The sequence below is a fragment of the Artemia sp. Qi Xiang Cuo genome, chromosome 13, assembly GCF_049724085.1.
Source record: "Artemia sp. Qi Xiang Cuo chromosome 13, ASM4972408v1, whole genome shotgun sequence".
Classification (NCBI taxonomy): Eukaryota; Metazoa; Arthropoda; class Branchiopoda; order Anostraca; family Artemiidae; genus Artemia; species Artemia sp. Qi Xiang Cuo.
In genome coordinates this window covers 36,858,199-36,871,872 of record NC_142806.1, presented here as the reverse complement: position 1 = coordinate 36,871,872, position 13,674 = coordinate 36,858,199, and the positions used below count along the sequence as shown (strand labels likewise).

General features: G+C 35.9%; 1 protein-coding gene across 1 annotated transcript in view; it reads left to right on the top strand.

The window, feature by feature from the left end:
• LOC148945242 (gamma-aminobutyric acid type B receptor subunit 1-like) overlaps positions 1-12,576 on the top strand; it is a 171,171-nt gene extending 158,595 nt beyond the window's left edge. The window contains exons 10-12 of the mRNA XM_089098983.1: positions 3,316-3,463; positions 9,853-9,946; positions 12,424-12,576. Coding sequence (XP_088955109.1) covers positions 3,316-3,463; positions 9,853-9,946; positions 12,424-12,576 — 395 coding nt within the window. The remainder of the gene's footprint in view (positions 1-3,315; positions 3,464-9,852; positions 9,947-12,423) is intronic.
• Positions 12,577-13,674: the final 1,098 nt, after the last annotated feature.

The following is a 13,674-nucleotide window of genomic DNA, read 5'->3' as shown; positions in this document are numbered from 1 at the left end:
GTCGGATATTAATGGTGTTGGTCCAGTTAAAAATGCATGTATTATTGTTGACATTAACATCAACTTGATGAAGACTGACGGTGAGGCCAACTCGCGTTCGTTCCTTTATACAACAACTTCATCTGGTCTTCTTCCTACTGTATTCTTCCCTACACGGTATTGTTCAGCTATAAATACTGCAACACTGATTGACAATATATTCCATTCCTTTAACCCTCACATATCTTTTACCTCGCATATTATAACGTCTGATGTTTCCGATCACTACCCAGTCATCACAATGGTCCCAAAACAAGGGAAGGCCGGTACACTAAGTCAGCGTCTAATCGTGTTTTCACGTATCGAAGTTTTTCCCAAAAAAACATTGATTACTTCACTAAGACCCTGAAACCAAATGATGGGTCTGCTGTATCTCATGCGTCTTCTGCAGATATGGCAGCAAATGCACTCACGAGCCGGCTTAAACAGTTAACAGAACGGTGTTTTCCTCTACGAACAAGTCGGATCAAAAAGTGTTCCCAAAACTCCTTGGATGACGAAAGGTCTCGTTCAGTCTACCAAACACAGAAATAGACTGTACCTGAAAGCTTGTAAATCTACAACTCCTGAAGCGAGACACATACAAAAAGTACAGAAATACATTAAACGGATTAGTACGTAATGCAAAAAGGTGGTATTATGCGGAGAGAATAAATGAATGTAAGATTAACTTGAGAAAAGTATGGAAGGTTGTTAATGAAATAATTTGTCAAAAAAGAAAGAAGGTGGCTATACCTAAAGAAATAATAAATATGCGTGGTGAGACAATAGCAAGCAAATCTCGTGCTGATGCTTTTAATCAGTTTTTCGTTAATCAGACATCTCTACATGCTTCTGGCCCATCTCCTGAACGAAACCACAGTAAAACAATATCAGGTCTTTTTCTAGCATCATGTACGAAAGAGTAATTACTAGTGATTATCAGTAAGATGCCTAATGGCAAAACCCAAGACACCTTTGGGCTGTGCAACTATATCTTGAAGAAGGCCTCTGTAGGTCTTGTAGCTCCACTTACACACTTGGTCAACCTTTCAATAGCAACCGGAGTTTATCTTAATGTGTTTAAAACTGCCCAAGTCCTTCCCCTCTACAAAAAAGGAGACAGGAGTCTTATCTCTAATTATCGACCCATATCAATTCTACCGGTTATATCAAAAGTCCTCGAGCGAGTGGTTTATAAGAGAGTATATAGATTCCTCGATGTCAAGCAGCTACTCTCTCCCCGTCAATACGGGTTTCGGCGTTATCATTCAACTTCGCATGCCTTAGTTGATTCAGTTGAATACATATTAAATAGCCAGGATGCTGGAGAAAAGGTACTAGGGATTTTTCTGGATTCAACTAAAATCTTCGACATGGTATGTCGTTCCATACTCCTCACAAAATTGCGTTTATTAGCAATATAGAGTGCTGCTCACGAGTGGTTTTCATCGTACCTGACTGATCGTAAGCAGTGTGTAATTGTGGAGGGTAGTGTGTCGCCAGAATTACCGGTAAAATCTGGCGTACCTCAGGGGGTCGGTACTTGGACCGCTCTTGTTTATTTTGTATATCAATGACCTGACAACATGTCTTACTACAAATGCACACCCAGTACTATTCGCTGATGACTCAAATTTCTTCATTGCTGCTGAATCATCCGAGTCTGCTGCAAAAAAGGCCCAAAAAACTGTTGCCGAAATATTTGACCGGTGTTTTCATAACAAAATGCAGGTAAATGCTACAAAAAGTTGCATCACAGTCTTCACTTCTGCTCCTACAAACTCCTCATTGTCTCACAATGTCGCACTGTCAATCAATGAATATCCCATTCCTCAGACCACAGTCACAAAGTTCTTTGGCGTATTTGTAGATTCCTCTCTTTCGTTCGAACATCACATATCCTAGCTGTCTTCAACAGTCTCACGGCAAACATCAATGTTACATAGAGCTAGCCTGCTTCTAAGTGCGGACATGATGAAAATGCTTTATAATGCTTTTCTCTTCCCCTACTTGAACTACTGCTGTTCTGTCTGGGGCAATACATTCACATCTCATCTAATATCGTTAAAGAGATCACAAAACCGTGCAGTCAAGGCCACATATTGCCTCCCCAGGCTATACCCCTCAACAGACCTATACAGAGACACTGGAAAAATAGATATAACAGAGATAGTCAACGTTAGTAATTTGCGTTTAGCACACTCGGCAATATCGAATAGAATTCCTCAAGGTCTTTCCAGGTACTTCAAATTTTGTAGAACAATTCATCGAGGAAAAGCTCTCCGCTGCAACAAGTACAATTTCATGCTACCGAGAAGAAGGCTTACAAGGTCTCAACACTCTCCAGTTTATAGAAGTATTTCTGTATGGAACTCAATTAATGAATCTATTAAATCCGTAAAATCATTTGGCGCACTCCAAAACGATACCTCTCTTACACAGTATTAGATACTGCATGAGTTAATGTCTCAATTTTTGCTTTGTATCTTATCCTCTCACTCTCCTTCTTTGACTCCACCTCGTCTCAATTCCTTCCGTTCTAATTCTTTATCTCTCTCTTACGTTATCAGCTCTTCTCTTTTCATTTCATAGTGTGATATAAATTTGTTTAACAATATCGGGTGTGACTCGTACAAGCACTGCTTTGAGTCGAAATGTTCATGTTAATTGTTTCGTTTGTTCATATATTTAAAAATAAAAGGTTGATCGATTGATTGATTGAACTATGTCTGTCATTATTCTTTATCAATATACGTGTCTACACGTTGGTTTTACAGAGATGTGTCAAAGTAGGTTCCATAAAATGTTAGAGATACGCCGTTTTTAATGTTTACTGGCAAAATTGTATTTTTTAGAAGAAAAATACAGGAATTGGTTGAGAAATAAAATGCTTCACAATTCATTTAATGTCACAAATGAGGTGACATAAAGCACTTTTTGATAACTCGTTTTGTGATATGATCGTGACAAAATGTTAACAAGCATACTGGGACCAAAGAGTTTACATTACTAAATTCTAAAAACTTGTGAGATTCGCTAGGGAAGCCGAGACAAGAAAGATTTCCCATAAACGGTATTAAAAAAAAAAAAATCTAAGATATTCTGTCACCGGCAATTTTAGTAAACAAAATTGGAAAATATAGCTTAAAGAAATGACGCTCGAAGATAGTCAAAACTAGCATCATTTGGGTTCTATAACAGAAGGCATTTTACTGTAAAACTAGGCTGTTTTGGAAACTATTCCTTTACTGTGATAGAAACAAAGATGTTGAAACTTGAAACTTCAATTTATAGGTTTTGTTGCAGTGGATATAGTCCTATTATCCGTTTGGTACTTTATTGATCCATTACGAAGATCCGTTGAATCATTCCCTCTTGAAGAACCAACGGATTTTACCGAAGATCTTTTGATTCGACCCCTAATGGAACACTGTGAATCTAAGTAAGAGCTTATATTTGGCTTCATATTAAGGAAAATGAGCCGTTGAACAACTCTCTTCGGACAAAGCGGTTCTAATGGTGTACTTTTGTTTTGATCAAACTCTTTTTTTTTAGGAATTATGGGTTTTTATATTTCTTAACATTGGACGTGATCGTCTCTTACTAGGTTACTAGGGTGCTTGTTTCAGCAAAGATGAACCAGGAGGAAGGATGCTGGGACTGTTTTAAAAAAAAATCATTTATTTTTTATTGGTAGTATGTTGTTGTAAGTCTTTCTTCTTTTATATATTTATGTTTTGCTGAGGACGGCCCTTGGACATGGGCAGAAATATTCATTCAAAAAATGTCCAATGTTTTACGAAAAAAATTCCCTATTATTTTTCTTATTTTGGATGTTTGCATTTGATCGTCCTTTCAATTTTATCTCCAAATATCATATAACCCACACAGGAGAAGCCCTTTCCTTTGCTGTAAGCTAGTAAAGAGCGAACGACTACTTTGAAAGCTATCGCTCTTTACTAGGATTGCTCTCTTGACACCATAATGCCGTTTATCTAAATTCAAAAGTTGTGCTTTTCTTAGATTCTTTTCAAAAGGATAAAGGGTTATTTTTGGCATAAAATTTTCATGAGAAATCATTCAGATGAATACGGCAGGGGCTACTAGCCAAAAGTTAAGAGCCGGAGAAAATTTCTCTTATTTTGGAAAAACGGGAAAAACCAAAGAGAGGAGGGGTTTTGGTGAAAGAAAACATAAAATTAAGCATATCAGAGAACCTACTGACAAAATCTCAGTTCCGTACCAACAAAATGCAGATTTTTTTTCGAGAAGGTTTGACACGGGTGCGTGTTCATTTGTTTGCTTGGTTTTATTTACCAGTGGTGATTGTACCAAGCCAATGGTCCTATAGGGCTCTTGGGAACTAAAATTTATATAATACTTCTACTGCATAGCACTGCCCCTTTTCAGTAGCAAAGAGACTGTGTCTCAGTGAAGTTGTAGTTTCACCCATTTTGTGGCGCAAAAAATTGATTTTAACCCAAAGAGGGTCAAAAATCTATTGTGTACAGGTTCTAAGATAACCAATCAATTCCAAATAATCGGAAAACTATATCTATGGAGAATTTCAGTTTCAAAGTGAATAATACCGGATGGTTATAACTCGTTCCTAAGAATGCATGTATTCCATACGAAATAACTGGTTAATATAGACAATTATTTTAAGCTTCCTGTAACTAAGTTGATTCCTTTGAGGTTTGATAAATTAGAAGCAATGGCGTATAATTATGTGTAAGCTATTATGGAGGATGGTCAATAAATTTATGTATAGGTGGGGAGGGGTGTCTTAAGCCTCAAAAAGAACGTTTTTGTGCCTGAGTTTCTTAAGTCTGTGTGAATTTTCAAATAAATATAGAAGGAGGTTGGGAGGGGGGATATGACATATGATGACAATCATATACTTACCGGTGCAAAACGGACAGAGCTGGTGGAACATCAGTAGCACCACAGGAAATATCCTTGGGATGGAAGGAGGCTAAATATAAACGGGAACTTAGCTTTTACCAAAATTTCATAGGAGAATTTTTCACTTTTTTTACTTACATTTTTAAAGGTATTCTGGCTTCCAAAGTCAGGCATCATCATCCCTCCCCTTCACTGCCGGTGTCCATGGGAAACATACCAACAAAAACATCTCTTCGAAGAAGTCATCTTGAATTGTACGGTCACCTTGGCCCTATAACTCATTTTTGATATTTTAGACCCCCCCCTGGGAAAAAACTACCGTTCTCGAAGCACTGTCAATAGAAACCAAAACTCGAAAAAACGAAGTTTTGATTACTATATATGCAACAACAAAATCTTTTATTTATGCTGATATGTAAAAATTTTGTTTCTAAAGTTGTTCATCAAAAGTTATAAAAAATGAAAATTTGCAAAATTTTTCAAATAGAGGTTAAGTTCCCAAGAAAGCACCCCATAGGCTTTAAACCCCCACTATATCGAACGGTAAAACATCTGTCACTAAACTTACATGCAGTCCATAAAAATGACATGCTATTAAAAACTCTTTGTCCAATAAATCTATTGATTATAGACTATCTCGAAGTCGAAAACCATCTATTAAGGTGTTAACTAACAGATTTTGCTATGGGAATGGAGTACTTAAGCCTCAAAAAAGTGTTTTATGCCCATGTTTTCAAACCTTCTATGAGAGGTGCTACAGAAAAATTGCATAGATACTCAAATGATTATGTGACAAAAACTGAAGATGGACAGAAATTGTTTTTTATACATAAGGGAAGGAGGCTGTAATACCGGTGTTTAAGGGGTATAGCTCCCCTCTCACTGCAGAAACGAAGTTTTTATGGGATATGTTAGATTTTAAATATCAAAATATTAGGAAAAGAATGTTTAGATCGTGCTTACCTCTTATTAAATAAAAAACAAACAAGTTTTTTAAACTGAAATTAAGTAGCGACATTAAAACTTAAAACGAACAGAAATTATTCCGTATATGAAAGGGGCTGTCCCCTCCTCAACGTCTCGCTCTTTACGCTAAAGTTTTTTATTGTTGAAAAAAATAAAGTTGTGAGACAGAGTCAAACTTTAGCGTAAAGAGCGAGGCGTTGAGGAGGCGACAGCCCCTTTCATATACAGAATAATTCCTGTTCGTTTTAAGTTTTAATGTCGCTCCTTACTTTCAGTTTAAAAAACTTGTTTTTTTTATTTAATTTCTGATGTTTTAGTTAATGCGGCTTTTATTTTGGCCCACCGTCATTGAATAAGTAAACACAATTTGCATAAAAATTTTACTTTTATTTTGCTAAATGGATGTCTCTAAATTTGGTTATGACGTAATTTACAAATTAACTTACGTAAATAACTTCTATATTCGTATATTTTTCTTCTAGCAAAAACTACAAAGTTGCAGAGTTTTGCAGATATGAGCTTGAAACCTATGTAATAGGGTTTTCTGATACGCTGAATCTGAAGGTGTGAGTTTCATTAAAATTCTTTCACTAGTAGGGGATGTTTCCCCCCTCTGTAAAAAATCGGGTAAATTTTCTCAGGCTCGTAGCCTTTGATGAGTAATACTAAACTTAATAAAATTCATATATTTAGAATAGGACTTATAAGCACATTCTTTTGATACATTTATTGATATCGAAGTTCCGTTTTTAAGTTTCCAGTGCTAGTATGCTGTATAGCTTGTTTTTTTATTGTTTTTTTTTTATTACGTTTTTGTTATTACGTACATGAGGGGGTTCCCCCTGAAGTAAATGCAACGCTCTTTACCTTAAAAGTAAAAACAAAATTTAATTCACAAACCCCTGAATCACAAAGACCGTTTAATTAGAATAGATAGCTCTTTTGAAAGCACTAAAAAAAAACTGTAGCGTAAAGAGCGAGGTATTAACTTGGGGGAGAACCCCCTCATATACGTTGTAATTTCTGTTCGTTTTAAGTCCTAATGTTGCTTCTTATTTTCAGTTGAAAAAAACTTGTTTATTTTTAAATTTAATTTCTGATCGTTTTTTAAATAATGCTTGGAAATCCGGCACCCCCTTCATAGAAATGCCCCTTACCCCAAAGAAACATCCTCTACGGAAAGATTCTCCCGAGTAACCCCCTCCTCCAGCCCCACCCTCCAGAAAAAATCCTTCCTGAAAATGTCTGTATATTTCCCAATAACCAATAAATAATGCTGGCAAGTCCGGCGCCCCCTTCATGGCAATTTTCCTTCTCCCATGAAAACTTCCTTCTTGGACAGATCCTCCAACATAACCCTCTACCCACCCGAACCCCCCCCCCACTATCAGAAAAAAAACCTCCTAAAAAATTCTGTATACTTCCCAATAACCAATACTATATGTTAACATTTGGTAAAGTTCATAACTTTTAGCCCTCCCCCCGGAGACTACAGGTGTCGAGGTCATCCTAAAAGACATAGCTTTTATATTTTTGACCATGCTGAACAAAATGGCTATCTCAAAATTTTGATCGGGTGACTTTGGGAAAAATTGAGCGTGGGAGGGGGCCTAGTTGCCCTCCATTTTTTTGTTTACTTAAAAAGGGCACTAGAACTTTTAATTTCCGTTCGAATGAGCCCTCTCGCGATATTCTAGGACTACTGGATCGATACGATCACCCCTGGGAAAAAAAAACAAAAAAAACCCAAATAAACACGCATCCGTGATCTTTCTTCTGGCAAAAAATGCAAAATTCCACAGTAGGATTCTAAACCTCTACAGTAGGATTCTCTGATACGCTGAATATGATGGTGTGATTTTCATTAAGGTTCTATAACTTTTAGGGGGTCTTTCCCCATTTTTTTGAAAATCAGCCAAATTTTCTCAGGCACTTAACTTTTGATGGGTAGCATTAAACTTGATGAAAGTTATATATTTGAATTCAGCATTAAAATCTGATTCTTTTGATGTATCTATTGGTATCAAAAACCCGTTTTCTAGAGTTTCGGTTACCATTGAGCCGGGTCGCTCCTTACTTACAGTTCGTTACCAAGAACTGTTTGATTAGAAAAATTATGTTTCATAGTGCAAAGCAAAAAGACTTGAATGATTTTTATTGAAGTCTTAAGAGAGGGGTGCTCCTCAATATACATTGAAAACCCACCTAAAACTCTCTTTTCAAACATAACCGGTTAAAGGAAGTACGCAATAGGGGGCTTAGAAAATATAACTCAGTTTTATTGCCCAAAGTGTCGATCAATAGAACTCAAAGAAAATTTTCCGTAACTTGAACTTAGACGAATTTGAACTACCTATCTAAAAAACATATGTACACACAAAAAGTAAACTCGGCTTTTTTGGGGGGGCGAGTGCGGACACTGGCCAATCGAATGAATGATGTTCAAAATTTCTAAAAGATTACGCCAGCTTGTAGGAGGACTCGTATAGATGACTCATACAGAATAAACCAGCATTTTTCATTACAGCAAAAAATACAGCAACTCATACAGCATACATGACTCATACAGCAAAAAATCTCTTATTCTCGAAGCACCGTAAAAGAGAAGTTAAACTTAAGCATGGAGACCGGGGTATTTAAGGAGAGGACGCAGTAGCAGTTATAGGCCTCGCAATCTGAGGGGAGGGCAAGGTATACCACAGGAGTGTTAAACATAAAGCAAAAGGAATTTAATGTCAGATGTCAGAAAAACCGGCGGGCAGCTGCCCCTCCCTAATGCTGTCCAGCTGTCCATGCCTAGAGCTACCTCTGATGGGATGTGGCAGTCTCCCTAATGTTTAGATTTACCTGAATATGATATTAGCAAGAAATCAAAATTAAACTTAAAATTCTTTTTTTGTGAAAGTATGGAGTGACATTAAAACTGGAAACAAGCTGAAATTAAGGAACTTCCGCTCCTTTGGCTCCCCGCCCTGTGCGTTAAAGTGTGACTTTTTCTCAATACTTCAAATACGAATTACTTTTGTTTTAAAAAATGAACACAAGGGCAACGTGATGAAAAAACAAAGTTTTATAACACTGGTTTAAGAATAAGAGTTTAGCTTTTCAAATTAAAACAAATTTTTACATTTACTTTTATTTCTAGTTGAAATGTCTTGAAAGGCAATCCGTCAATAAAATCCCACCTCTCTAAATTTGTTCTCCTCTAAAATGGTTTCACTAGTCCAACTTTAGCTTGCAGATTAGGGAGTTAAAGGGGCGATAGACTCTTCATATACACGGTTTTTTTTTACTTACAATTCTTCTTCGTTTTTTTTTTATCTTTTTTGTAATGTAAGCCTTTCCATGAATCGATGGTGTCAATGTTAAGTATTGGTTTATAATAGTCAAATTGATACTAATTTTCTAAAAAGTGCTGACTTTAGTACTTCATTCTCCAATGATTCACAAAAATATTGAAATCGTGAATAGCTTTCGATACTGGTAATTTGTTTAAGGTAAATCACCTTGCATGAAAAAATTTTACACATTTTTCGGATTCTACCTCTTTTGTTACTTAAATACTGCATTAATAATCATAAGCATTATGTATTGGGTACCTATATTATTTCATTTCAAAAGCAAAGGCCAAGTTCAAAACTGGTTAACTCGCCCATGTAAAAAAAAAGAAGAAAACATTAGACACTATGATACCGTGATAATCACCCGTTCAGGTCTAACGGAGAAAAAAAAATGGCGTTTAAGTTGAATTCATTTTTAGAATCAAATTATTGTAATTGGCTTTCTAGTTTAAATTGACTATAAAAGGCTTCAAATTCACTTGACATACCATATGATTAATTTCTTCTTTCTGCGTATTTAAAGAAATGTATACAGTAATTTATAAATTTGCAGAGAAGTCACTTTTACTTGGCAAATATGTTCTGCTAAATATATATGAAAATTTGAATACATTTTCAGGAATCAAACAACTTGGCTTGGTATCCTTTTTGGCTATAAGAGTCTCATACTTGTACTAGGAATTTTTCTCGCTTATGAAACTCGTGGGACAAAGGTAAGAAATAAAATTGTCGTTGTCTTTAATCCCTAACCATCTTTTGATAGTTGTCACTCAAAACAGGGTGAATTTTAGATCCTTTAAAAAGGAGAAAAAAGAATGGTATGGGCCTATAATCGGAAGCAACTCTATAGCGTTGCCTGTAGTAGAGAGCCAGAAGCCTTCATTGTATTGTTGTTGTTTTTCTCAGAGCCACTTCCTATGGAAGGGGTGCCCGTAGAAACTTTGGAGGAGGATTTTTTCGTCTGAAATTGAGAGTTCTAGTGTTCTTTCTAAGAGTAACAACTGATCGTAAGGTAGCCAGCCCCCTCCCTTACTATTTTCTATTAAACCCCCTCTCCCTTGATCTCCAAAGACAACTGCTTAAAATTTTAATAAGGCCAGTTTGTTAAAAATAGACAAAATATCCAGTCAATATTCCTCCAGGGATGGCAAGACTTCCGCAAGCCTTAGGGTACAGGCCATAAATGAAGCAAATTGGCATTTGTTAAAACAAATGTTTTTTAACGTACAAGGAATCAAAAGGGCGTATCTGCAATGTCTCAGGAAGAGCTTAGAGTAGAAAATTGAGCCTTCGAGGGAATTTTATGGGAAATTTGGAACCAAATCAAAAGATACTAAGTTACATCCAAATTTTCAAAAGAGTGTATCTTTAATACCACAGGAAACAGTAGCCGTAACCTAGTAAAGAGCGAACCACGACCCATAATAACCAACAGTTTAATAAAATGTTTTGAAAAAAAGTTCTAGTGATAAAATACTGTTAGTAGCTGTTTCATGAATGATAACTATTATTTCGAATAACCATAACAATTAAATGTCATTGCGAAACACTTTATATAAGTGTGTCTAATAAGAGCCTGGAAACTGTTGCAAATGGAGCCGGATCCAAATAAGAAGTGTATCATTAGAATCACTATGGTAGAAAATTTTACATAGAGGAACTACAGCCCCCTTCCTACCTTGAACAACAGAGAAAATCATCTTGCATACGATGCACTGATGTGTCTTTTTTTTCTTTTTCTTCTTTTTTCACCCGCTAGTGGGGTACTAGTAAAATTATACACGTTATTTTAAATGCTCATTTGAAAGTTAATTTTATATCGACGCACTTTTTTATAAACTTGATTTGATAACGCCACCATAATATGCCATATGACACCCAAAATGGTGTTTTGGGTGCAATTTCTTGAGTGGAAAGGCTGGGGAGTAGAAAAGTACCATCATAATTTCAACGGTCAAAACCCCCTGAAGGTCAAGTTTGCAATCCATCCTCCAAAATGCTTCTCTCCCAGTCTCCTTATTAGTTGGCCTCTTCTGCAAGATTGGACGTTTTCTTCAGAAGAAGCCAGTCACTACATATTTACTTTTCATTTTTTTTTAGCTCTAGAAGTTCAAAATCTTCGCAGCATAGCGGTTAAAATAATGCAAAAAACAATAAAATAAATTTCCATTATATTAACTGAATATCTTAAACTATCAACACCCCCCCCCTCACTCAAGTTTTTAAAATCTGTATATATTTCATACAGGGTAATATTCATTAAGTATTTTTTTTTCTTTTTTTTTTTTTTATCTACTTATAAAATTCCAAGGATAATATATCAATATGACAAAATTGTAGATATTTTTAAGCGAAAGTTTAAAAGAGATGCGAAGTAAAACCTATTTAACAAAATGTCATGTTGACTTTTATAGTTTCTTCGTCTAATTTGGACAAACGATTTTTTTATAGGGTTTGTTATCTATAGTTTTAAAACCTGAAAAGACAAACTAAGATTTATTTTTAAAAAAAGTTTGTCTGATGAAAGTAAAGAATGATGTCAACAAAAAAATGCTGCTTCGTAGTTTGTGCAACATATTTTTGAAAAAAAAAGAAAAGAAAAAGACTGGTTCTTGATTTTACCCTATTTTCGTAGAATGAAAAACAAGTGCTAGCGAGAACTAGTCTTGCTTGAGTTCTTTAAAAAATTAAAATCGTGTAATAAAATTTATTGATTTAATGTTGGATGAATAACTCCTTAGAACTTTATAGATTAGGCGTTTATTGTCTGCAGGCTAATTAAAGATTTGCTGCCCCTAATTTTGTTCTGTTGCGTTGATTTTGTATTTTCAATAAAGCACTAGTTTTTTTTCAGATCTCTACAAATAAAGGTAAATATCACGAACCAGTAGATTTGAAACAGATTTTCAAAATATGTTACATAAACCACGAAACAGTAGTTTTTGTTGATATTAAGTTTCAACGTCGCTCTTTGGTTTCATCAGACAAACTTTGCTTCTTTTAAAGTTAATGAAATCAACAGACACTTTATCAATCCAGCCTCTCAAAAGGGCGTATCTAGAATATCTCAGGAACGGCTTTGGGTATTAAGCTGAAACTTCCAAGGAGTGCTGAGGGGGGTGGGGTTGAACTAGCACAATGACACTATATGCATTCAGGTTGTGAAGAAGGTGTATCTGCACTATTTCAGGCGGCTCAGGCCATACGGCTGTCTGTTGCAAGATTTTCAGACTCTCTTGTCGGTAAATTTGCCAAAGGACAAGGGACCTCTCCAGGAAGCTTAGTTATCAAGGTCAATCAAGAATTTGGGGGTTGGCAAGTGACAAAAGTTGATATTTGCTAACGAACGAGTGAAAGCACGCTTGTTTTTACGAACGCATCACATCTCGACGGAAGAAAAAAAAGTACAAGACAAGGAATTTTGATTGAAATGGTATTTTTATCAAATGGGAAAAATTTTATACGCAGGGATAATTTTTTGAGTGGTAAACGTCTAGGAGAGAATCATCAGGGGGGGGGGATTAGCCAGAAAAGTGTTAATGCACAAGCCACGACGAAAAATTCAAAGTGTTTTCTTTGGGTGGGGGAGCGGAGAATTATTTGGACACTATAAATACATAAACAACTTATAGATTTTCGTTAAAAGTCGAATTCAAAACCATGTTTTTTTTTCGCTGAGTTTACCGGTGACAGTCGTTCTAAGGTTTTTAATTACCATAAATATATATAAATATATAAAAATCTGAAATGGATGGTAAGTTTGAAGAAAACCAAGAGCGTAGTTTGCTATGAGGCAGGGGGACAACAGCCCCTCCCAGAGCTTGGTCTGCCTCCCTCAGACCCAGGTTTGCCCCTCCCCCATCTGAAAACTGTTTCTTTCAAAATCTTGCCAAAACTAAGATAAATCTGCAGAATTCAAGCATCAACAGAAACAGATCAGTTTGTAAGTACATATTTACCTTTACAGTACTATGAGTTAACTTTATATAGTACTAGTACCTTTATAGTACTTTTAAAGTACTAAATAGTGCCTTTATGATGCAAAACGGCTTTTCTATTATTTTTTAGTTTTTACTGTCGTTTTCACTTGGTTTGGGAAAACTGGCTCCAACTTTGCCCCCCCCCCAATATCTGGACGAAATTACGCCCCTGAAAGAAACCCTACCGGGCTCTTAGCCTAACCTGAATTTTGATGACAAGGACCGCTAAGAAATGTTTATTTGGGTACAGTATAGGGTAATTACATGCATATATATACAAACTCAGCTAGAAACTGGCCTAGCTATCCTAATTTGAATTTGTGAGGGTTTTATTTATCCGTCGACTTGCCTAGAAATGGCTCGTGGATCGTCATATTGCGTGGCACTCTTCCTTCCACAATTTCTGGAAACAAAGCTTCCATATAAAATTTATGGAGCTTTGGAAACATTTTCTATTGCCA